The sequence below is a fragment of the Notolabrus celidotus genome, chromosome 8, assembly GCF_009762535.1.
Source record: "Notolabrus celidotus isolate fNotCel1 chromosome 8, fNotCel1.pri, whole genome shotgun sequence".
Classification (NCBI taxonomy): Eukaryota; Metazoa; Chordata; class Actinopteri; order Labriformes; family Labridae; genus Notolabrus; species Notolabrus celidotus.
In genome coordinates, this window is record NC_048279.1 from 30,944,156 (window position 1) to 30,968,583 (window position 24,428).

Sequence of the window (24,428 nt, forward strand, 5' to 3'; positions counted from 1 at the left end):
TGTTTTTCTGACCATTCTTCAGTCAGTAGCTCTCTGGGAAGCACAGGCAGAGCAAATCCTCACAGAGAACATGATCACAGCACAGACATAATAAACACTCAACAAATGAGGCCTTCATAGTAAAACTCTACATCATGTTCTCCCTTTTGGAGAGTTTTCATGTATATGCTGTAATCTTTAGATGCTTTACTTGCCTCTTTTTGGCTGTACTGCTTCGTTTGATCCATTTCATGTTCCATCTACTGAAATCTGACAACTCAAGCTCTGGCTGAGAACCTCGAGTTCAAGTGTTACTTTGCACTTTTTCACATTTTAACATTTTGTGTCAATACCTCTTTGCTCCCTTTTTATTCTTAGCTTATTATTTTGCCTGAAGCTTTTCTTCATTATTTATGAATAGGTTATAACTTTGTGTTTGTTATCCCTTGTTGTACGTTGAATTTCCATTAATGATTGGTTCTGAGCCATTCTCCACCCCATCTCTCTCAACCTCCAAGTACATAGCACATGTCCAGCACATACACGCATCCCACAACTGCAGCCTCACACAAATCCCTACCAAGGTAATTAACTGGAGAGTTTGCTGTCAGATAGAAATACACATCCCATGATTTATCAAATCTCCTGGAGAGCCCTAACTCGTACTAATCATTCTTATTCTCCCTTATTTCTGGTTTATTTCTCAAATCCACTTTATGTTTTACTAATTACATATTTTCCTTGTCCTGGGGTTTATAATGCTCTGTTTGTTGTAGTTGTGAACACCCCCCCAAATCAAAACACAAGTCGTCTGAAAGGAATTGTGAAACTAATCAATGTTCACAGTCCGGTCTTTCAAATTTATTGGAGACATTTGTGTTGTAATAGTTATGATATGCCACATTGTAGCACAGGAGAGAGAAAAGATGTGAGAAGGCAAAGCTGCAGGGCTCAGGAATGGCTTTTATATCAAAGAGGTACTCTCTATCTCAGGGACGATTGGCCAGGGGGATTTAAAATCCAGGAATAGCAGCATTTCTAATGCAGATAGAGTCATCTTTCACGTCTTTGTGTCACTGTGTTTCAACTGTGTGGTCAGAAGGGTAGGGAGTAAAAACTAAAACATTGATCCTGACATTTTATTGTTATTTTATTCTTTAAGGAGGTGCCATGCACTCAAACCAGTTTTCAGCTTTTGCACATAAAAAGAGGACATGCAGCATCTAAAAAAAAATGCACATCCTCCATAAGGTGGAAAGGACAGGATGCAATCACACCAGCAGTAAGAGTAATTCAAGCTAAACTGTGGTGCAAAATGTACACAAACATGCACAGAGTGGTGACATTTACAAACCAGGAATTGAAAGCTTAAGTCAGATGGACACAGCAACGTGTTTGGCCTTCCTTCTCTTTTTATACAATGAATGTCAGAGAAATGCTTCCCCATGAAACTGCATGTCATTGAGTTCAGATCACTTTGTTGTTCACAACAAATCACACTCAAGTTCATGTGGAAAAGAACAAAGACTTGTTTCTGTGTAGATTTCTCTAATGGGACCGAGCAGACTCTACAATGATTGAGTGAAAAGCACATTGCTGGTAGTGAAGGTACTTTTAGTGAAACCTTTCTGGGTCGCACTGATTTCTAAAGCTTAGAGAATGAAGGTGAAATAAATCAGAGGTACTAAAAGTGTATACACAGAAACCCAGATTCCACATGTGTGCTAAGGCAGGGAAATTGTTCAAGGATCACACATTACAATAAATCATTATTTTTGCAGTCTAAAAAGGCCCATTTATACATTTATTGTGAAATGATTCAAGTTATGTACTAAATATTATTTGTATCTACATTTGAGACTCCACTGTTGATATGAAAGCAGATTTTTCATGTTTTTCTAAATCTGTTTAAAGCTAACACTGGCAGTGCACAAACTTCAGGTTGTCTGAAAAACAGTCTTTGAAGGACTTGAAGTTTAAAACTTTCTTTGGTGTTAGTCTTCAGAGTCCTTGTAATTTTACACTGTAAGCATATCAGAGATGAATAATTTCAAAGCACAAGTTTGATTTGAGGCTAATAGAGTTCAAGAAATGGTTATGAATTCACTGTTTACAGAGAAAATTACCTGTTCTTTTAAATTCTTCCAACATCCAGTCCCTTGAGTTGTTTTCTTTTGGACAGCTGACATTTATTTTGATGAAATATTGTAAATATTATTCTAAGAGGTTAATTATTTTTCTGACCTTAATCTATCTGGGGATAGTTGCAGAACAAATGTGATTTACTGTCATCTTCTTCTTTTTTATGATATCCTTGTGAAAAAAAAGTTTTCTCTGCCTTTCTGTTTTTCAAGTACCAAGAGGCAGGTAACATGAAAGTCAGTTATTGGCTTACAAACACATCAGAGGATGGTTCTGTTAAATTATTATAACCCTTAAGATTGTTTGATCTGGAGCTGTGTAAGCATTCCCACAAGCAGGAAAATTCAGCTTTAAAGTACCAACAAATGCATTCCTACAGATTACACTTACTGTCTGCAATGACTGGACCCTTTCAGCAGAACCAGTGTTTAGTGGAAGGCAGGGATTTTCCAGTTTGAGTCATGCCCCTAATTCGGTTTCAACTTTTGTTACTCATGGGTATGACAGGGTCAAATCTGACCCAGTTAATCCCAACTGGTACATCTTCCAATGCTCCAAGCTGTTAAATCAAGTGTTACTTTTTAATTACTGTCTAACCACGTCTGGATGTTTGAAAGATTTTAAAAATGATGACATTGGGGGTACTAAGGTAGCATGTTTTGTCCCTTCTAGTATTTCAGTATTTCAGTGACCTTCAGTTGCTTTTTTTGCACAACCCTGAGCCCTACAGGCTGTTTGACTCTGAGTTTAGTTTTTATATCTTTTCCTGTTTACTGTGGACTTAATGGCCTGTTGTCTCCCATCAAACCGCTGCAGCCTGGAACAGACAGCAGCTTACATAGAGTCATTATAAGGGAAACAAAAAGGGAGGAAAATAGCACTGTCTAAACTGGGTTGTGATGCCTACAGCGAAGGCCCTGGGGTTATAAAGCTTTTTCAGTGCCTGGTTGAATTCTTTATAGGACACAGGGCTGCACTGGGACGAGAGTTCAGACTGTGACCTGGCAAGCTCTGAGAAGACAAATAAAGCAGTGGATAAATGGGATAACACAGTGGCTAGTTGAGGGGAAAAGAGAAGGTAAATTGAATGCAAACAAGATAACCAGAGGCTTGACTGAATAAAACAGTGGCTGAATAAATATTACCATGCCTAAATTTATTATAGCAGTAGATGGGTCTGTAAACAAATGGATAAAATGCAGAAAAGTTGAATAAAACATGTATGAACGAACAGAGGATTTAACAATTCAGTGAAATATTTGCTTCATAAATTGAACATAGGATGAAAGGTAGTATACTAACAGGCACTAAAAGCTTTTCACATTACATGATGTGTACAGGGGCATCACTAGGGCTCTACATCAGGTGTGGTGCTGCCAGCTAGTGATAGTCGAAGGTGTCAAGAGTTGAACACCATGAAAATGAAATATGAAACCCTGATGTCAGACCGGTGCATTTATACAACATATTTTAAACAGCAGTCACCGTTTCCCTCTCCATCATTTATATGTACAGTACATCATGTCTGCCAACCAAGCTTCCTTGCTGTTCTAGCAGCTACAAAACAATACAGAAACAGTCCTTAAGCTTAGACTTGGGAGGTAAACTTGACCTAAGGCCACCAAAAGTGCAATGCACTTGTAAAAATCTGATTTTACATTCCCAGAAGAAACATTTTCTGTCTGTGTAGTTTGGTTTATCCCTACACTAACTGCGTTTTTCTATTCATTTGCTCCCATAAAAACACAAAATAAGCATCTGTGTTGTAATCCGTGTGCTCCCATGAGATTCAGTCGGGTCACTGAGGTCAGGCTGGCAGAAAAAATAAGCCACTAATTTTCCTGTTTAAAGTGGTGACTCAAATGTTTTAGAAATGGTAATGGGATGTGTTTGTACAGAGCTGTCTCTAGCCTTCTGACCATGCAGAGTGCTTTACTTGCAGTCACCCATTCACACCACATTCATACACTGATGGCAGAAGCTGTTATGTATTCAGTGTTAACTAATCCCATTAACACACCACTGGCACAGCCACCAGGGGTAGTTTGGGGTGAAGTGTCTTGCCCAGGGACACAGTGTGTGGACAGTGGGACCTTAAATCGAACCCAAAACCTTCTGATTGAGCAATGATTGACTCTCCTCCTGAGCTACAGCCATCATCAAATATGAACGCTAGCATTTTCTATATTGTGATTTAAAAAAGGCAGTACAACTAAAGATAAGACTGAGTCTTACCCTGTCTTGGTATTGGGTCTCTGTTCATGATTTAACACAAAGTAGGGTCTAGACCTGCTATGTTTGTAAAAGCGTCTTGAGATAAAGTCTGTTGTGATTTGGCGCTATACAGATCAAGATTGATTGATTGATTGATTGATTGATTGATTGATTGATTGATTGATTGATTGATTGATTGAACGAACGTCATGCACAGTTCCATTATTTAGTCACAAGAAATTGTGAATAATTAAAATAGCAATGTATTTTATTATTGTAAGCTATATCACCTGTTTTAGAGTTATAAAAGTGACTATGGATATCATTTCTTATTAAGAGCAAAGATAATAGAAGTCCAGTTCCAGCAGTGTGAAAGCAGGGAAGGCCTGAAGGCTACTGCCCCAGTCTCACAACTACACACACACACTGAATGAAGGCTATTGTTAAAGTTTGTAAAAGCTATGGAGCCACCAGACCATGTAACTCTCACTAGCCAACCCCCGGTAGTGGCCTACATACTTGGACACTGCACCAGTTTGACGCTCTTCTTCATCTGCTGTTTCGGGGTTTCCACCTTGAGGGGGAGTTTCATGTGTCATTTGGCTTTTGTTCAAACGGGGGATCACAGCTCTTTTACAAAGTGGCTGGAGGTTAAAATCTCCTCCTGCTCTGTGTGAATTTGTCCCCTGTGGTTAGCGAGAGATGCATTATTAACGAGCAGCCATACGGCCATGCTGTCATTGAACCCAGTTTGACGGAGTGGGTGATAAAAAAAAAAAAAAATGTTATGGTGCAACACAAGAGCATGCATACTACCACAGTGAAAAGCTGACTTGGTAAATGGTTTAAAGATCAAGTATTGCAACTACATTTTTACGAGATAGTTAACGGTGGTTAGGTTCCTGTCCTGATTATTTCCTTTACTGTCAAAGTGGAGAAAAGACATGATCTCCACATTTAAAGCCAGGGTTGGTAGTCAAGGAAAACTAGCATGGATATGGATATAGCATTTCCTCAGGACTCTGTCTAATCCCCACCCCTTCCCTCGGAGCTCCTCCAAAACGACGCCCCTGCTCACATGCACGAACGCCGCTGATGGTGACTGATTCAAAATCATCGTTTGTGTTTTGCACTACGTCAACTCATGTCTCACTCAGCGGTAAGAAAACACCAGAACATTATCATAGTGAAAGTTAAAAACACAAACAAACATGAAATGTACACGCAGGAGGCGTGCAGAACGGCAGGATGGGATTTGATTGGTTCATAATTTGACTCCTGATGGCAGGGATTGGTTGGTGTTTTCCCAGGTTTACTCCGGCTGTAGATAGCAGCTTTTTTCTCTCTTTTTTAAGAACACATTATGTATTGATTGCCATCGGGACATAAAGACCATTTTAACCAGTATAACAAAAGGTGTATCTAAATCTGACTACCAACCCCAGCTTTAATGAGCTGGAATAAAATAATTAAGCTGTTATTGTCCCATCAAGGCATCGCCAAAACAAGTATTGGATTATCAAAGTATGTTGGTAATTAACTATATTGTTGTGAACTCATTGAACAAACATTGCAGCTGTACTGTATGAGTAGTGATTCAATAAGAGTTTGGATATTTTGCCAGAGACAGAGATTTATGTTTGTGCCAGTGACAAATAGTAAATAAATGTGTTTTCTGCAAAGTAAAACCAACAATTTGTCAATTTGTCAGTAGGTGTAAGTTTGTGAAAAGTTATATTTTATGCATTTTTAGCCTGAAGTTCACATCCTTCTACTTTAATCTTCTCCTCTCTGCTGTCATGCAGAATTCATGTCATTTTTTTTTGTATAACAAGCATAATGGCATTCCTTATTAAAAGCTTTTCAGCTGGAATTTAGACTGGGGTACTAAAAGGTATTGTCAGGTTTAAGGTGACATGAAGGTGACTCCACAGGAGGTGAATCAAAGACTGACATAATTCCTGTTGTAAGCATCAGTGAGACGACACTAATTCCCAAACACAGCAGTGCTTAAGTGTTTTCTGTTATTCAGCTCTGGAGCGCCCTGCTCGTTACCACAGGTTTGCTGTTTGTGATCATGTTAATATTCAGACACAAGTATAGATGTATTTCTCTCTCTTATGTGTTTTATGAAGATACCAAAAGTTTGACCAGACGCTTAACTAAACCAGAGTTGTGTCTGCTGAAGTAAGGTGTACGGTCATGTACTACACAGCTCGTTGGAAAGCGCCGGGCATTTTTCTCAAAGAGTCTTTGTTTGGCTGCAGATTCCAGTGACCTTGCTGGACACCGGCAGGGAGAGAGAGTGAAACAGAGAGAAACAAAGAAAAAGAGAGGGAGGTGTGTAGAGAGAGAGAAACAAGAGAGGGAACTGAGGGCAAAAGAGGAGACAGTGAAGGGGAAAAGAAAGAAGAGAGGGTGCTTTGGGAAAATGAGACAAGCTGGGGAGATGGAATAGAGACAATAAAACGTCTGAGGCTAAGAGAGGCTAAGCAATAGAGGTATAGTGAAAGCGACCTTAATGAAAACAGACAAGTCAGCACAGAGAGACAAATGGGACAGAGACAAAAAAGAGATAAAGTATCTGCTTATGAGATAAAAACAGAGAGAGAGAGGAGGAGTGTAAAGTCTGTGCATCAAATATTTGTAACAGGACAGCATGTGTGGACCTGTGGGTGTGAGAGAGCGAGAGAGACAGACAGTGCAGAGGCTAGTTCCACAAAAGGCTTTTGTTGTGAAAGTGGCCATTTTGAATCTTATCCTGGTTCCGGATGGCTCCACTTCACTGCGTCCCAGCCTGGTTGTTTGACCTACTTTCTCATTAAGTCTACATTTCTACGATGACAGCGTTTACTCTGTCCGCATTCTCCCTATTTATGAAAAGTGCAATTCCTCCAGACGTAACACAGCTCTATGCTGTAAAGATGAGAAAAGTCTCTCTCCCAAAGGGCAGCCTGTGATCCTATTTTCTCTCTGAGGGTTACACAAGTGCATGCTTGTTTAAGCCTGTTAACTACAAGTAGTAAACACTATTGATATGAGACAGCCATTACTTAACAAGGTCTTTCTTCATTGTTTATTGAAAGATGCTCTAACATGTGGGCTTTAACTCAGCTGCAGAACAGCTTCCACTTGAATGAAAGAAAGCGTTCATTTTACTCTACAATAATTCACTCAAAGTTCACCTCTAGCTAACCCTCAGACTCAGATGAGTCTTTTCAACATCACGAATGGTTGAAATAGCATATTGTTAACAAAGATTATTAACTATGATTGATAAGGTATTGCAAGTTTGAGGCCACTACACATTAATATGAGTGTGTAAGTGGTAAGAAATGAACAAAACCTCAATAACAGAGTGGGCTGCTTGTCAATGACCTCCCTAAAATGACTTGCATGACAGGTGGAGAGGTCAAGCACCAGGTGGAAAAAGGTGGAAAATATGTTGGCTATGTGTTTGGGTTTAATTTAGTTACTTTTTCTACTTACGTCTGATTACCTACATGGCATAGGGAACATTATGTGCATGTCCTCACTCACTCGATGTTACAAACCCAACATGGTTCAGCTTTAGGTTCCTCAGTGAAAGGCTAGTTTGTTTGAGTTTGAGTTTACTTGACATACCTTTCCACTTCCTCCCTGGGTTGACTTTTTTTGAGGGCTTGAATGTCCATGTCATAACTGCTACAGTCACTGTAGGTTGCTGCTTAAGTATAAAAATAAGCATGTTTCCTAAATAAACTGCTTGCACATATGACTTGTTGTTTTGCAAGGAAAATCTATCACTTTGTTCGGTGATGTTTCAGTTTAGTGTGCAATATTGGGGGTTTTATGAATAATTGGGATGTAACTTTGAAAATGTGAGGATTTGTTGAATTGGGCGACACTGCTTGGATAAAATAATAATAATACATTTTTTTTTTTTAAACAAAAAATATACAGTATGAAAAGAACACAATGAATAGAAGGGTGAAATGCAATAAAATAAAGGTACATGTGAGGTGTTTACTGAGAATATGCAGTTCTAAAAAGGTGGATTTTGAGGTGGGATTTGAAATTTGGAAGAGACTCTGAGTTATGGAGGGTTAGTGGTAAGGAGTTCCAGAGACTAGGGGCTGCGTGGCTGAAAGCTTGAAGTTCCATGGAGGTTAAGCAAGCATGGAGGAAGAGGATTTTAGAGTGCGGGTTGGTGTGTGTGTTTGAAGGAGATCAGAGAGGTAGGGAGGTGGTAGGTTATGGAGAGCTTTGAATGTGAGCAGAAGGATCTTGAAGTCTATGCTGTATTTGAAAGGCAGCCAGCGAAGTTGTTGTAGGACAGGGGTGATGTGTTCGATAGAAGGGGTTCTGGTTATGATCCGGACAGCTGAATCCTGGACCAGTTGAAGTTTATGGAGAAGTGAAAATGTCACACTGGGAACTCAATACTTAAAATGGGAAACTCTTGTTACATTATTAGTGAAATGATCCATTAAATAAACATTTTAACTTTGTGATTTCTGTTTTAGCTCCACTCTACTAACAGATAATGTATATTTACACTGCCACCTATTTAGAAAGTAAACCTGTGAGGAAAACAGGCTTTATCTGAGAGACTGTGTCTAATATTTTGTACTATTCCTAGTGCCACACATTATCTTAACCATATAGCAGGTTAGCTCAGACTGGATTAACAGTATTAAAAATACACACTGCATTCTTCTTACATGAAAACAGGTCAATAAAAGGGGCATAGCCTCACCTAGCATGCACAGCAGTCACATGCATACAACACAAGCTGTTGACACACGGACACACAGACACATACAGAGACCTCAACCTTATTATACAGTGAGTCACAACACCCTGATTCATCCCCATTGATCTAAACCTCCCCAGTAGCCTCTGAGACGGTCCTTTTGTATCTCTCTACGATTCATCTTACATCATTCATAAAGCTGCTTATCTAACTTAAATAAGAATCACAGCCTAATACACTGTTAGAGATTTGATACTCTACAATCCATCCTATAGAGGTTTGCTTTGGTGGTAAAGATAACCACCCCATGAACCCCAACCATCAAACCACGTACATATACTAACATGCACAGAACTGTGAGATGCCGCGCTGTAAACTCAGCTGAGATGACAGTGAGTCATGGAAACAGCTTAATATTATTGGATGTCTTCCCCTTGATGTTGCCGGGCTAATTAAGCCTTGCACCAAGCTACTCAGGTCTGTTTGAAGTATGCAAGAGACACACTTTAATGGTGTACTTTATGCAATTCTGTGTTCTCACATTTAATTTGAATATGTTTACAACCCAGGGACCTCACATTATACAGATAAGGCTTTGAGAGCTTAATGTAAATACACCTACCTCTACTGCAGTTATTACAATCTCATCCTGAAATGTAACCCTGGTTTGAGGGATGCAAAGTCGAGGATAGCCCACAGAAGTTCAAATTCAGCGGAAATAACCTTCTTTGTGCTTCCAGTCATTTTGTGAAATCACACTTTAAATGCGATTTTCATTCAATGCATGATTTTGAAAGGGCACGCTTATGTAAGGATCTCAGCTTTGTGAGGCACCCAACAGCTTTTATGTACATTAGTCCACTTTATTAGATATACACTCACCGGCCAGAGAGCTTTCTGTGTTTATGCACCAAAGCTGTGGGACTCTCTGCCCCTGGACATTAAGACGGCGAGCTCTCTGGGTGTTTTTCAAAGTAAACTTAAGACTTACCTTTTTAATCTGGCTTTTAACTTGGAGTAATTTCCCTTTAGCCCTGGACTGCATTATCACTTTTATCACTTTTATGACCATTGTTTTAGCATCATTGTTTATTTATTTTGTCTTATTCTATCCTCTTCTTTTTTAATTATTTTATTTTATTTTATGGTATTTATTTGATTTTATTTAATTGGTTGATTTTATATATTTTTTATTTTTTAAGTATTTCATATCACATTCTTCTATCTTGTTTTAGCCTTGTATCATTTACCTATTGATGTTGTTTTCTGTCTCTGTTCTTTTGTAAAGCACTTTAGCCTGCATGCTTGAATGTATGAAAGCTGCCATATATAAATAGAAATGAGTTGAGTTGAAATGCTGCCTGTCAAGATAATTACACTAATTCTACAGGTACACTGAGAGAAAGTTAGAAAAGAACATGTCAGACCAGACTAAATGTGGTGGTGCACACTGCCCCCTACTGCTCATGTAATTATATCACTCTAGTCTGAAAAGGAACCCCTGAGCTACAGAGTTAACTGATGAGGGAACAGCAGGGTCACTTACAGCACACAGCGATGAAAAGGTCACAGTGTTTGTTCATGTCATTTTGTTTAGGATCGGCGTGCTGTGCGCATATGCTGCCAACCAAAACCTGAGCTCTCAGGTGAAGAACATACGGAGGTTAGTCAACAGCAACATGAGGGACCTTCACACCTTCGTTAACGACACGCCAATGGTGAGACAAATGATTTTTAACATTTCCTTTCTTCCTTATGCTTTGCATCCAGCTGCTTTAAAACATTATTACACCTTATTATAAGAGTAAAAATGTAGTAATTAAGATTAAAATGTAATCACTCTATTGTGTTAAAATCCAACAAACTAAATTAGATTAATTAGGTACAACTGATTAGGACAACTACCTCAAAGTGAGTTAAATAACTTGGGGAAAGAGTGAGAAATATTTCACTCCAGTGAGAAATATTCCTGATATATAAAAGTATTACAGACTGCTACTGATTGCAGTCATGCCACATTTATATAATCCTTTTGAGGTGGGAACGTTTTTCACTTGTGCATCCGGCACAGCTACATATTCAATTTTCAAAACACAATTTACACCCCATAAAATGTTATTATACTGGCATCCTTATTCATTGAGTTTTGAAAGCAAGCAAACAAAGTGCTTTGTTTGCTAAACACAAACTGTTTATGAAGACCCCGTGTTGTAGTTCGTCATTGTCTCCATTTTATTTTGATAAATTGTGTGAAACTGAATTTGCACTTCACTTTAGAGTGCCTGTTGTTTTGACAAGACTGTAACTCCTTTTTATCTGCCTCCATTTGTATGACTGTGCTCTGCTCTGTTTCCTGTTTGCAGCAAATTGATTACCTAATATCCCAGTACGCCACAGCCAAGAACAAAGTCATCTATGACCTAGATAGTAAGTAGACCTCTTCCGTACCCCTGATGGTGAATTATGTTGACAGAAAGGATTTACTGAGTTCTTGCTCTTGGTTATATATCATGTCTATTACCTGACTTTTCTTAATCTTCCTTCATTTGGTTGTTTTTCATCAGATTTGTGACGTAACTAAGTCTAGACAGCTACAGCAGTGACTATTAGTCTATGTGTCTGTTTCTTCTACTGATCTGATACTGTGTGCTCTACAGATATAGGTCCCTTATTGGGTGGAAGGATACATGATCAGTTGGATAAGGAGGTGAATCCAGCTCTGGACAGAGCGCTCACCATGGCTGGAGGTACATCCACATATTTTTAATTTCCTCTTTGGCTGTGATATGATCATGTAATTCTTAGCTTCATCCTTCTGATGCAGGTGACAGCTGCACCACAAAAGATTATGTAAGTCGTTAGGCAACAGATAGTATCCTGCATTACTTGCAAATATTATTTTAAGACTAAGATATTAAAAATAAAAAACAAGCCCGACTGAAGATTAAATCACTCACCATGCTGACATATTTAGCTCAGAATAAAACAAACAGGTTTGTAATCAACTTCAACAGGTGAAAATCTTTCAGAATTTATATTAAATCTCTGTATTTTATGTTTTCTTATAAAGTGAAAATCGAAAGAGCCATCAAAGGTAAAATTAACTCAGTGACTGGACAATGACCCTCAATCCTCTGTGACCCCTGACCCTGTGAACTGTGGCACCAGTGATGCTCTTGTGATTTGTTCCCTTGTGATTTTCCTTGAGCACTATCTGACTCCTGAGTTTTTCCAGCCAATGAATGTCTTAAAACTGCACAAGTCTGACTTGGTTTGGCCCCAATATATAGTCGCTATGCTTAAAGCTCCTATGAGGAACTTTCAGGTTGTGTTGATTTGGCGCCCCCCTGTGGAGAAAGTGGTCCTTGCTGACTTTGCCCTGTACAATTTCAACCTGTGCTCTTTTAAAGGCCAAAATTACTCAATGTTTTTTGCTGTTGAACAAGTGCATCATCAAGAGTATGCAGCTAATCTCTTAGCCTGATACTTAATCAGTGTTTTCAGACCTTAAAAGTGACTAAATATAGAAATAGTCTCTTTTTTGTTGATGGTTTTGTTTGCTTTTCCAGTTATAATGAGGAATCAATATTATTTTAAGCCTTTTTCATTGCCAACCAAAAACTCCTCACATGAGCTTTAAGTTTTTTTGTTTTATTTTCCCATTAACATTCCCCCAGAGTATATTCTGCTTGTGTTTTCATACCAGATCAACTATTCTCATGAACAAGAACTACTGTCTACTCATCTCTATTCATATCTATCTCTCTGTTTCTTTTTCCATTACATTTTTCTAAGTGCAGTTTTAAGATAAAGGCATCACCAGCTCTTCTCTAACCCTGCCCATGGAAACCTTCTTATTTTTTTCAGTTGTGTTCCTTCAGTGTGAAGCAAGCAAAACACTGATGTGCTGTGTTACCAGTTCTTGGAAAACTATGTTGCACTTCCATGCGATTTTACTAACCATTTGATTATTGGTTTAGTTTATTTATGATGGCAAGCAGCTGTATATGGATGTTTTGACTACATTCAATATACATGCTTGTAGCTCAACTAAATCAATGGTGAAATATCAGTTACCAAGCATGCTGATAGTTCAGACTGTAAATCTTTGACAACAGGTGACTGCGGTTGTGTTTATCTACTATTAGCGTCCTACTGGGGCTGAGCCGAGAAGTCTGAGGATATTTGTACGTAGTAAATCAGGATTCATAATGCGAAACAAATGTTTCACCGAGGCATAGGTAGAAGTGAATATGGCAATCATGCTTCTAGGACAGCATCCATCTGTGTTCAATCCCTCCAGTGCTGCTCAGCATTACGCAGTGTGATAGTAAATTCACCGTTTCCTCTCCTACACTCTTGCATCTTTTATACAATCGTTCGAGGATGCCAGTGTTTTTGCATCCTTTATCCTGTTAAATTTTAGAAATGTGCTGCAGGCTACTCTGCAAACGTTGGCTGCTGTGTTGCATTCAATTGCTGGTTACAAGAGTTAGTCACAGAAAATAAAATTAAAAAAGAGACGCTACAAAATTTATAGTCGTACCTTTTCTGTTTTGCTAAAGTTTGCAGGAAGAAATGCTCTTGAGCAGTCAAAGGTATGACGTACTCGGCTCAGGCCTGGTTTTTACAATGAGTGCACACTTTGTTGCCTGTATGAGTTTGTTCTTTTGTCTAACGTGAGAAAATATTATACAAACTGTCCAATTTCTGTGTTGGAGTTGAACCACAGGCTCTTGGTAACAGAACAATATGTAAGAGTTTTACTATTTTAGTGTCTTAAAAGACAAAGAGTTGTTTGAAATGTATTGAATATGTGTTAAAATAATACAACTGAATTTCCCACAGCGAAACTAAAAGATATAAGATACAAATAAATATGGATACTGAGATACAAAGATTTAAGTTACTGAGACAACACATATTAATTCTGTTTATGAGACATTTGGCAGCCAAGCTATAAAATTCAGGACTCGTTATAACACCATTTTTCTAGAAACTTGGATTGAAAAGATGGGAGTTGTCCGGTCTCTGACAATTCTCTTCAAAGGAGTAACACAACATGCTCTCAATCCCATGTTTGGTTTCTTTCAATCAGCCATGCGAGAAACAAAAGAGGCCCTGGAAAACGTTGGGGTGGGTCTGGAGGTCCTCAAAGAAGGAACAGGGAAACTCAACTTCAACCTGAGCCTAGTCCGGACCAGCATGAACCGCACCCTCAATGACCCGGGCTGTCATGACGAGGAGTCTGACGCTACCACTGCACAGCTGTGCCGCAACATCCGCCAGTCACTGTCGCAGCTGCAGATCAGTGCTAACTACACAAGGGTACAAAATGAATGTGTGCAGTGTGATATGCTATTTTAATGCTTCAGACAGATTTGTCAACTATTTAGTTCATAGTAGTAGAATGGTATTCAATGAAAGTGAAATTAAAGAGAAAAAATTATAATTAAACAACTTCAGTCCATGCTAAGATATGGTAAGAATCAAATACTGAATGTTAAAATGGTTTCATACTTCACTGATTTGGTTTTGACTTTATTTTAGAAGACAGATGGAGATCACTGAAAGATTATGGACTTTTGAGCGTTATCTCTGTGTGTGTGAACTCATGTCTGTTTATATTGTAGCTACCCAAAGTGAACAGCCAGCTGGAAAAGGTGAATGATGTCATGAGAACTGACCTGAGTGCTATCGTCCAGAGGGTGAGCCTAAATCATACACCTTTCGATATTCTTACATAGTTGCCGCTTCAATCCATCTCTAGGAGTCTGATGTCCTGTACTTTACTCTCTCTGCCTTGTCTAATTGTGCATGTTGGTGGTATCTAGTAATTAACTAAATTACCTGAATTTGACATAATTACCAAAACAAATGACTATTCTAATTATTACAAACACTGTCTTTTTCTTCTCGCAGGGTTACGCCTCAGTGAACGACACACCACACATGGTCATTGAACAAACTAGAAGTGTGGTAGAAAGTAAGTGAAAGCAAACATATAATTATAGTAATTATCATGTCTGTAATTATTCTACTAATTTACATAAATCAATGACAGGTATTTTCTCTCACCGATGCATCTGTAGAGTCTTTAATTGTTTCTATCTTCAAACTGGGAATTTATAGAAGCATGAATTGAGATTGATTTGTCTTTTAGATGTAAAGGGTTTGGTGGATGGTATTGGCAACAACATCAGCAGCTTCTCTAAGGTATTCCCTGTGCAGAGCTGCCTGTCCAACTTCACCATCTTTATCAACCACGCCCATGCCAAGATTGAGGACCAGTACCCTGAAATCGACCAAATGGACTTCTACAGGTACACTGGCCACCTGACATGAATAGAAATGAATCAGTAAACTAAGAAAAAATTACATGTTTTAATGTGGGCACATGTATCCAGTTTAAATGGTGCAGTGGAGATGATGTATGGGTTGTTTTAAACACTTTGCATCAATTTCATTTACCCCATTTAGCTAATACTGCTGTTTTATTAAGTGAAGCATGGAGGGATTTCCTCATGGTAATACATAACTTAACCATGCTCTAACCCTGAAGCTATGTCTGTCACTTTAAAGGTGGATAGGCTGTATTGCGCTGTGCTGCATGGTGGTGCTGGTCCTGGCTTTCAACTATCTGGGCTTGCTGTGTGGCACCCTGGGATACGACAAGCACGCCTCACCTACAACAAGAGGATGCATCTCCAACACAGGAGGAACAATGCTCATGGCGTGAGTTAGCTCTGTCTGACAGTCAAAATTTAAAACTATGAAGGTTTAACAAAAAAAGTTTAATACTAGTATGCTTGTTTCAGCAACAGTTGTCTTCCTATCATGACAGCAAACCTTGAGTCTATTGTATCTGCCATTAATGTACCAAGTTCAGTACTTCTAAAACATAAAAAACTATATACTTTTTAAATCACGGCAATATCTAAAACTATATATATTTTGGCCCCTAGGTGCTTTTTTTTAATAAAGCTAGAGCCAACAAGGTATAAATGACGTTGACTCAGGGGTGCTGGGAATGATATTAAGAATAAAATGATGAAAATTACAAAGCCTTCTTAAAGCCTTTCCCCTGAATGTTTTCTAAATCATTTATTTTTTGTATGTGTTATGTCTAGTTTGAGATAATTATAAAAAGTGTCTTTTGTATAGTTTTGATATTCGGCTGTACCTGATGGCCTGTCTGTCCCTCTCCACAGCGGCGTCGGGTTCAGCTTCCTCTTTTCTTGGATGCTGATGGGAGTGGTGACGCTCATCTTCCTGGCTGGAGGAAATATGGAGAAACTATTTTGTGAACCGTTCCACACCAAAGAAGTCTTCAAGGCAAGACACAAGTCCACCATGAGCTAATACAGTGCTTTAGTCCACCATGAATAAGCATCTCAGTAGATCCAATTTGCTTCTGATGAGAATGATCGGTCACACCTCTTCTTTATTGTTCTGTGATTCACCAGGTTGTGGACACCCAATACTTGGTCAACCCAGAGTGGAAAAACTTCATCCCTGGCTACATCTACAATGACTCCGATCTAGAGCTGACATCAGAAAGCTTATACAGGCAACCCAAACTCCTTTTTTTATATATTTAGATGCCAAAATGAGGTCGCCACCTTTTAGGCACAATGCACAGCTATCATCTATGTATGTCATTTTTAAATGTGGTTATAAAACTGATCAGATTTTGCAGAAAGACAAGCTATTTATTCAATTACAGACTGTAAAATTACTACACAGTTTATCACATTGTGCTTTATTTTTCTTTTAACGCAGGCGTTTGGGTCAAACATCAACCACGCAACTGAATATTTTATTTCCATTGATGGGGATGCAAATGAGATAGAGAGTAGCTATTAACCTTGAGTAGCTAATTAGCATCATTTTTCTACACTATCCCTGCTGCTTTTCTTCAGCCTCTTTCTCGGGGATTACATCAGCTTTCATCATCTCCCTCCAGTGGGAAGCTGCATATCCTCAGTAGCTGAGATGGCAGACCCGCAGTCATTATATTTCCAAATAGAGCAGCTTAGCTTCAACAAGTCTTGGCCCATTAAAAAGCAAGCAGTGCAAACTACATGTGCATTATGTGAGTCACCAAAATAGTATCATGGAAAATGTATCTTTGACCACACTGCAAATATTTCAGGATTTTGGGGGAACATTTCACTGTTGTCTGTCAGGAAACTTGTCAGTGTGTCATGTACTTCCAGACAGTTTCACTTGGTGGCAGCAAATGTTTTTGCTCTGAAACTTTTAATTTGACATTCTCTCTCGTTCTCTCCCTTCTCTCTACCTCTGTGTTTGTATGTGTGTGTTTTATTTAGTACTTGCAAAGAAAACAAAGGCATATACTCAGCCATGCGTCTGGACAAAGTCTTCAACATCTCCACTTTCCTCAACACCACATTGGTCAGTAAAACTCATTGGTAGCATTCTGGCAAACGTTCAGCTTGAAGTGTAAACTATATAAGATACTAGGATCAGAGGGGGTGACAACACGGTTTTAATCTGAATAAAAATCACCCTCAAACTGAGGTTAGAATTATGGTTGTATTTAATTTGGTCATGTAGCTTTATATGCTAGAGTGTAACCAGAAGTCTCCAATCTTGGCTGCAATGTTTCATAAGTATTACCTAATGATTTCTTAGCTGTTAAATCAAAGTGTGTGCTGACAGCAGATAGCTTTCACATGCCTTAGCTCTTACCTTCGTGTATGCCTGAGACAATACCCTGATGTAAGTTTCTATTTCTTTTTGAAACTAAGCCAGCCATGTCTGCCTGCCTGAGACATTCAGTACTTTGCTGCCAGTTGGCAAGACTTTTTTGGCTTGTTTCAGCCAACAGCTGATACGGTTCACTCTGCATCTGCTCCTGCACTTAGGTCATTTGTCTCAATTAGATGCCTGCAGAAAGTTTTCATAGAATGTCAAATAGTATCTCACAGAATTTCAGTAAACAGACCGCAGTTATTTTATTCATCACCTGTAGAAGCTGCTAGTTACTGTACAAAAATATATAAGGCCCTCTTAAACAAATACAAATGTTTTCTTTGATCTTTGCAGTACAAAGCTTCAAACCCCATAGTGTTTAGCCTGAGTACAACATGCCTTTTCCAAGGGTAAAATATACATGTGTAAGTGGCAAACTCCGGTCTCAAAATATGCAGCCCATGCGGAAGTGTTATAAACTGCAGTTCGTTGAGCGTCTGCTTGAGGTTGGCTGCAGAAACACCGGAAACCACATACACACCAATTCAAACAAGACGATCTTTGCAGAAGAAATAAATATGTTTACAGCCTGGCTCAAAAAACGGCTTCGCTAATTTCTCTATCTTCACACACTGTATGGGAGGTGAATTTTTTTTTGACTGACTTGACTGACAGATGGGAATACTGTAGCTGTTGGCGAGGAGGCTGCTCAAAACCCACCTCTTTACCTCACACTAGCCTGACAGAAATTAGGTTGCCTTTGGCATTTATAATATGGCTCCTGCCAACGATTGGCTTCAAAACAGCGCTTCAGAAACAGATGGGTGACATCACCGATACTACATCCATTAATTATACAGTCTATGGTATTAGGTCACAGTGAAAACTGGGATATTGGTGTAGGCCTAAGACTCCAAGTAACCTGTGATTTTCTACATTAGCATTATTAAAGGTGGTCACAAGAACTCCGACACAGTGCATCAGCTTGGTGGTATTGTAGTATGACTTTCTATGATTAAGCATCACATTTGTGTTCCTTAAATAGAAAAAACTTTCAGAATGAATCACTTGATGGTAACATCACTTACTAGAAATACATACTTTAGAAGATCTTGGTCGAGCAGGTCCTCAATGAGTAGTATATTGAGTGGTTTGAGCCTCATTTGGCCCATTGATGTTGTATCTCTGCTCAGGGGGTGCCGTCATCAGTTTCCATTACTCTTCATTTATCTTTGGGACTAGACTGTCATCGCTCACATCATCTAAAGACAAAATAATTAGAAGAAAAAGCCTCATTACATTATTGCTACACTTGATTAGCTCAGAATACAAAGGCAAAGGAGTAGAAGTGCTGCTGTGTCTTTGTACTGATCATTCGCATTTTTTTTAAACTTGGTCAAAAAAGCAAAACCTTCAACAAACAAGTCAAAGCACTCTGTAGTAATTGCACAGAATCAAATTTCTTTATTTAACATGGCACTGTGTGTGCCTTGGATTGTTTTGCACTTTCCATAAGATGGATTTTAGACACTTACAGAATACTTGCCCATTATTATAAGCATCCAATTCTTGTTTTACACTCTCTCTCACAACAGTTTATCCCACTATCCTCCTAACAACTACCCAACATCTGCTATGTAGCTTAGTTAAAGCTTGGGTTGGTAGTCACGGAAAACTAGCATGAATTTGATTGTAGCATTTCCTCAGGACTCCGTCTTGAATACATGCTCCAAGAATGCAGCCAATGGATTCAAGTTGCTCATCTTTCAATTTCAAAAATATTCCCCCAAAATACTTTCATCACTTTTTAGGAAGCAACAAGGGAAGAAAACAATTCTTCTGGCATACATTGCCTATATCCTTTGAGACAAACAACTTTATGGCCAACATTTTTTTCGTGTTTGTCATTACATTGCCACAAGAAAGCATATGTTTTCTTTTTCTGGTGGCAAAATTGCATATTACTAAGCACGACATCCTTTTCTGAAATTATATTTGCCAATAAATGTGTCTCTAAGATTATGGCTCTGAATACATACAAAAACAAAACTCTGATTATCATCATTACAACGTTTTTCAGATTACTGAGACACAAAATCATTGTAGAGATTTTATTTTGAATTGGAGGGTATAGTTTGCTTCTCTCTGGTTTTAATAACTATGACAGATATATGAGATATGCCATTCAATTTGTTTGTGAAATACATTTTAAAACAGGACAGGCTTTTGTGTATGAATATATTAAATAGGACTGTAATTCTGATTAAATACTAGACTAAGAAGTAGTGGAAGTAAACAGTGACCATCCAAACAAACAACATCAAGGAAAACCACCAGTGGGATTTGTTCATTTCCATCCAAACCACATAGTTGAACTCTTTGGTCGCCCTTGTGCCAACATTTGTTTTTGCATTCATGCTAGTCTTTCATTATTCTAACACAGTTTGTGAATACTCACAGTAATTCCCTATTAGTGTTGTACACAGCTGTTAATAGCTTTCTAAGTCTTTGGAAGAGACAAAACATTTGAAGTTATATATATACATTAAGCCACAAAATAACTTTTTGTTATTCCCTGAAAATAAAAAAATAAACATAAACTGTGAAAACATAACCTCAAGGCTTTTAGCTACCTATAGGTCCTGACAAATCTATTGTGTACCTTTGTATGTTCACAGTTTACCAAGGAGGTGTTGGGTCAACTGGAAAGCATGAAGATCGACCTCAGGGGGATAATCCTGTTAGAGGCAGAGGGGAAGCAAAACCTTCTGGATTTCTCTGAAGTCGGGCTGTCAGAAATCAACTATGCAGACTATCTGGAAGAGGTGATTCACTCCCATTCATTCAGAAACAAACAGATGGACTGTGACACATTTGAATGAGCAGACTCATAAGATGGTTCAAACACAAGAAGAACACACTTTAAATGATCATTGTTGGGCAAAGGAGGGAAGCAAATTTAAAAATCCGAACTGATAAGCTGATAAAACACGGGAACATGAGGACAAAAAATACATTCACATAGTTATAACATATGACCATGGTTCATTGATCTTTGTCAGACGTTATCTTTAACTGATCTAGCTTGCAACATTGCAATTGGCTATATAATTTCTATAAATACCAGTGCATCTATGAGAGTAAATATTGATTAAAGATTGTGCTATACATTTGTGCTTTAATGGTATTGGACCAGAAATAGCCTCCTCCTTGGCTGTCAGTTAACATTTAGCAGGCAGTCATGCTTTGGAGCTGCGACATGACACAGTACACCAGATTCTGTTCAGGGCAGATGAAAGTTGATTATCCAAAGAGATTCCTGCCAAAGCAGAGAGTGCAGGAACAAGCCAGGACTTGGCATTGGCCTTTCTTCTTCAACACCATCGTTCAGGTTCACTTAGATTTATTTCCTTGGAGGGCAAGATAAAAAAACCTTTGAGGACTCCATTCGAGTGCACCACCTGTCCTGATATATACACACACACTCCAAATATCAGGATGAGAGTTTGCAGGCCCAACAAATTTTAGCAGCTCTTATCTTTACATGTTTTGTACATGTAAGAGAGATTTGAGTATCAAGTCTCTGATTTTAAAACATTAAAGCTGTTGGGTTAAAATTATAATATTGTCAACATCACAAAAAGCACCAATTACGCTGGCACCCAGCTTAATTTATTTGAATCAATAGAATGCAATCTGCTGCTGACAAGACCCACTTTATCCAGGGCATCAATTAAGTGAGCTCTTTGTAATTTGCAGCTCGGAAGAAAGTTTCCTCTGGAAGAAAATACTAGAGGGTAATGCACTGATGTGGTTTTAAATGAAATGCTGCCTCACTGATCTGTTTTGAATGAGCAGCTCAGCCTTGTTCATTTTAAGATTTATCATATTAGTTGACACTTGCTTTAAAAAAGACTTAAGAGTACTTAGCCGTCAAGATAACCACTAAGAGAAGATTTTTCTGTGTTTTTCCTCTTCATACCTGCTTATCTTCAGGTCAATAAGGGAGTCACTGTGGTGGACCTGCTCTCATTTGCCAGAGAGCTGGAGGCTCAGACGGATCTCATGGTAAGAACCCCCTGCTGTTGTTTGACACACAAACGTCTACGCCATTTAGTTTCAAAGTGTTTCGTGAGTTCCCAGGCACATAATTTGTTCACTTTTTTATAATGCCATGGGAGCACTTTGGTAGATTTGGGTGTCCTAAGTCTCAAAAGCTCGTGTCCTTGTTTTAAAAAAAGCATCTCAGCCTAAATGCAGACAGTTTGTGGGAGCAGTCTGACAGCTTTGCTGTGCCTTCAAGGGGTTTTAGGGAAGGAACAAAGCATGTAATGGTGACATATAAATGGTGACTTAGGTCTTATTAAAAAATTATTTAAAAAAGAGACTAATTTTAAAGCTGGGGTTGGTAGTCAGATTCAGATACACTTTTTGTTATACTGGTAAAAACGATCTTTATGTCCCGATGGAAATCAATACATAATGTGTTCTTAAAAAAGAGCAAAAGAAAGCTGCTACCTACAGCCGGAGTAAACCTGGGAAAACACCAACCAATCCCTGCCATCAGGAGCCAAACTATGAAACCAATCAAATCCCATCCTGCCATTCTGCCCGCCTCCTGCGCGTACATTTCATGTTTGTTTGTGTTTGTAACTTTCACTATGATAATGTTTTGGTGTTTTCTTACCGCTGAGTGAGACATGAGTTGACGTAGTGCAAAACACAAACGATGTGCTGAGGACCGACTTTGAATCAGTCACCATCATATGGTCGCGAATCAGCGGCAGTCGTGCATGTGAGCGGGGTGGAGGGGTTAGATGGAGTCCTGAGGGAATGCTACATTCAAATTCATGCTAGTTTTCCGTGGCTACCAACCCTAGCTTTAAGGTTTGATGTCCAGTTGTAAAAAATCTGGCAGTATCTTAATTTTAAGGTGATGCGTGCAGCTCAATCTATGATGCAAAACACAACATAAATTCCTATTAACCACTGCTTTTCAACTGTAAAGTTTTCCATCAAATGCCTCTTCATGACTGTATAACTCTTACTTCAACTAAACACAAGGTACTTGTGCTCTAATGAAAGCACAAGCGCTCAGTAAAGAAACCAATCCCATTACTCCCTCGACCCAACATGTTCTACCGATAAGTTACATATTCTACTATATGGCCCAAAATTTTCCACAATACCCAAGCATGGAGATACATGGGGATGTATGGGCAGCAAGAGCAATCACTTTACTGGGGTTACAAAGTAAATTATATCAGAATTTGTCTTCTGGACACAAAGAAACACTGATTTATTGTTATTGACCAGCTAGCAGACATGTCATATTTTGTAGTTTATAGACCCAAAATCCTTCCATGCCGTGGTAAATCTATTTTTTAACAAGAGTACATTTCTGTGCATGTTTGTGTGTTCAGCCCAGAGGCGGTCTGCAGACAGCTCTGAAAGGCCACATCGGGACTCTGCGGCAGATCCACCGTCAACAGATCATCCCCATGGAGCAGGCCATGGTAATGTCAGACTTTGTGTCTCTGTTTTCAGTCCAGATATTCACGCTTGGCTAAACTCTTGGATTCTGATTAGATGTTCTGTCTAGTTATGCCTGTAAAAGAAAAGCATCCCTTTTTAAACACTTATGCAACTCATGTATTTTGCATTTCTGTGGTTAATTCTATGTTCCCTTTGTACTTGAGTATCTTTCTTCCCTTCAACAAAACAGAAAATATGAACTGACACAACATCAGGGTATTAATATTCTGCGAATTTTACATTATTCTGCTTTATGTGTTTATTAAGCAGTCAAACAGAAAACCAGCACAGAAGAAGCATACACCAAATTTCCTCAGTCACAGTGGCCTTGAAAGACCAGAGTGCAGTCGAGCTACAGGGCTTGATGTGTTTTTACTGAGGGCTGATTTTTTTGTTGAGAAAAATCCCAGCTCCCTTTCTTCCTGTGGGCTGAAGTGCTAGTACATGCTGTACACCCTGGCCTACCTCTGACTGAAGGGTAGCTTAAAGGCAGTGTGAGGAATGCAGGGAAATTACCTTGGAAGATAAAGCAGGGGTGAGGCAAACCTAGACATATGACAGAAATGACCAAAACAAGATGTGGGGGTTTTTCGCCCAAAGGGTGTTTTTGCCCACTGACTGTAAGACACATTCTAGTATGATAGATGGTTTGTGAGTTGCCTTGTGTTGTATTTCCTATATATGTTTTAGAAATAAATCTTAGAGCTGGTCTAATCAACTTATTTTGATAAAAATAGACAAAAGCACTATTCAATTAACTCTATGGAGCATTTTAGCATCTTTCAGCTCATTGTTTTGGTTATACTGCCTGCATCTTTAATGGTTTTAGTCTCAATGCTGTCCAAGCTAGTACTTTGGTTACTTACTTACATTAAATAGATTAACCCACCGTAAAATACACATCCAGCACCATTAAACAAAGTTTCTTAAGAGGCAAGCTGGTGAACAAACCAGAGTATTTACCCCAAAAGTTGGTGGTGACCAAAAACAGAGTTTGAGAGAGTGAATTATGGATTTATACTTGTCAGGTAACTAGAGACATGAGTCTAAATGGACGAAAAGATAGCTTAAAATGTTGTGAGGTTTATGTTAACAGCTTGTTGTT

General features: G+C 38.7%; 1 protein-coding gene across 1 annotated transcript in view; it reads left to right on the forward strand.

Moving 5' to 3' along the window:
* prom1a (prominin 1a) overlaps positions 1 to 24,428 on the forward strand; it is a 99,039-nt gene that overhangs the window by 59,692 nt on the left and 14,919 nt on the right. The window contains exons 5-18 of the mRNA XM_034690692.1: positions 10,668 to 10,788; positions 11,434 to 11,497; positions 11,728 to 11,817; positions 14,169 to 14,398; positions 14,704 to 14,778; positions 14,993 to 15,056; positions 15,234 to 15,393; positions 15,653 to 15,805; positions 16,282 to 16,405; positions 16,537 to 16,640; positions 17,404 to 17,488; positions 20,467 to 20,613; positions 21,785 to 21,856; positions 23,212 to 23,304. Coding sequence (XP_034546583.1) covers positions 10,668 to 10,788; positions 11,434 to 11,497; positions 11,728 to 11,817; positions 14,169 to 14,398; positions 14,704 to 14,778; positions 14,993 to 15,056; positions 15,234 to 15,393; positions 15,653 to 15,805; positions 16,282 to 16,405; positions 16,537 to 16,640; positions 17,404 to 17,488; positions 20,467 to 20,613; positions 21,785 to 21,856; positions 23,212 to 23,304 — 1,582 coding nt within the window. The remainder of the gene's footprint in view (positions 1 to 10,667; positions 10,789 to 11,433; positions 11,498 to 11,727; positions 11,818 to 14,168; positions 14,399 to 14,703; positions 14,779 to 14,992; positions 15,057 to 15,233; positions 15,394 to 15,652; positions 15,806 to 16,281; positions 16,406 to 16,536; positions 16,641 to 17,403; positions 17,489 to 20,466; positions 20,614 to 21,784; positions 21,857 to 23,211; positions 23,305 to 24,428) is intronic.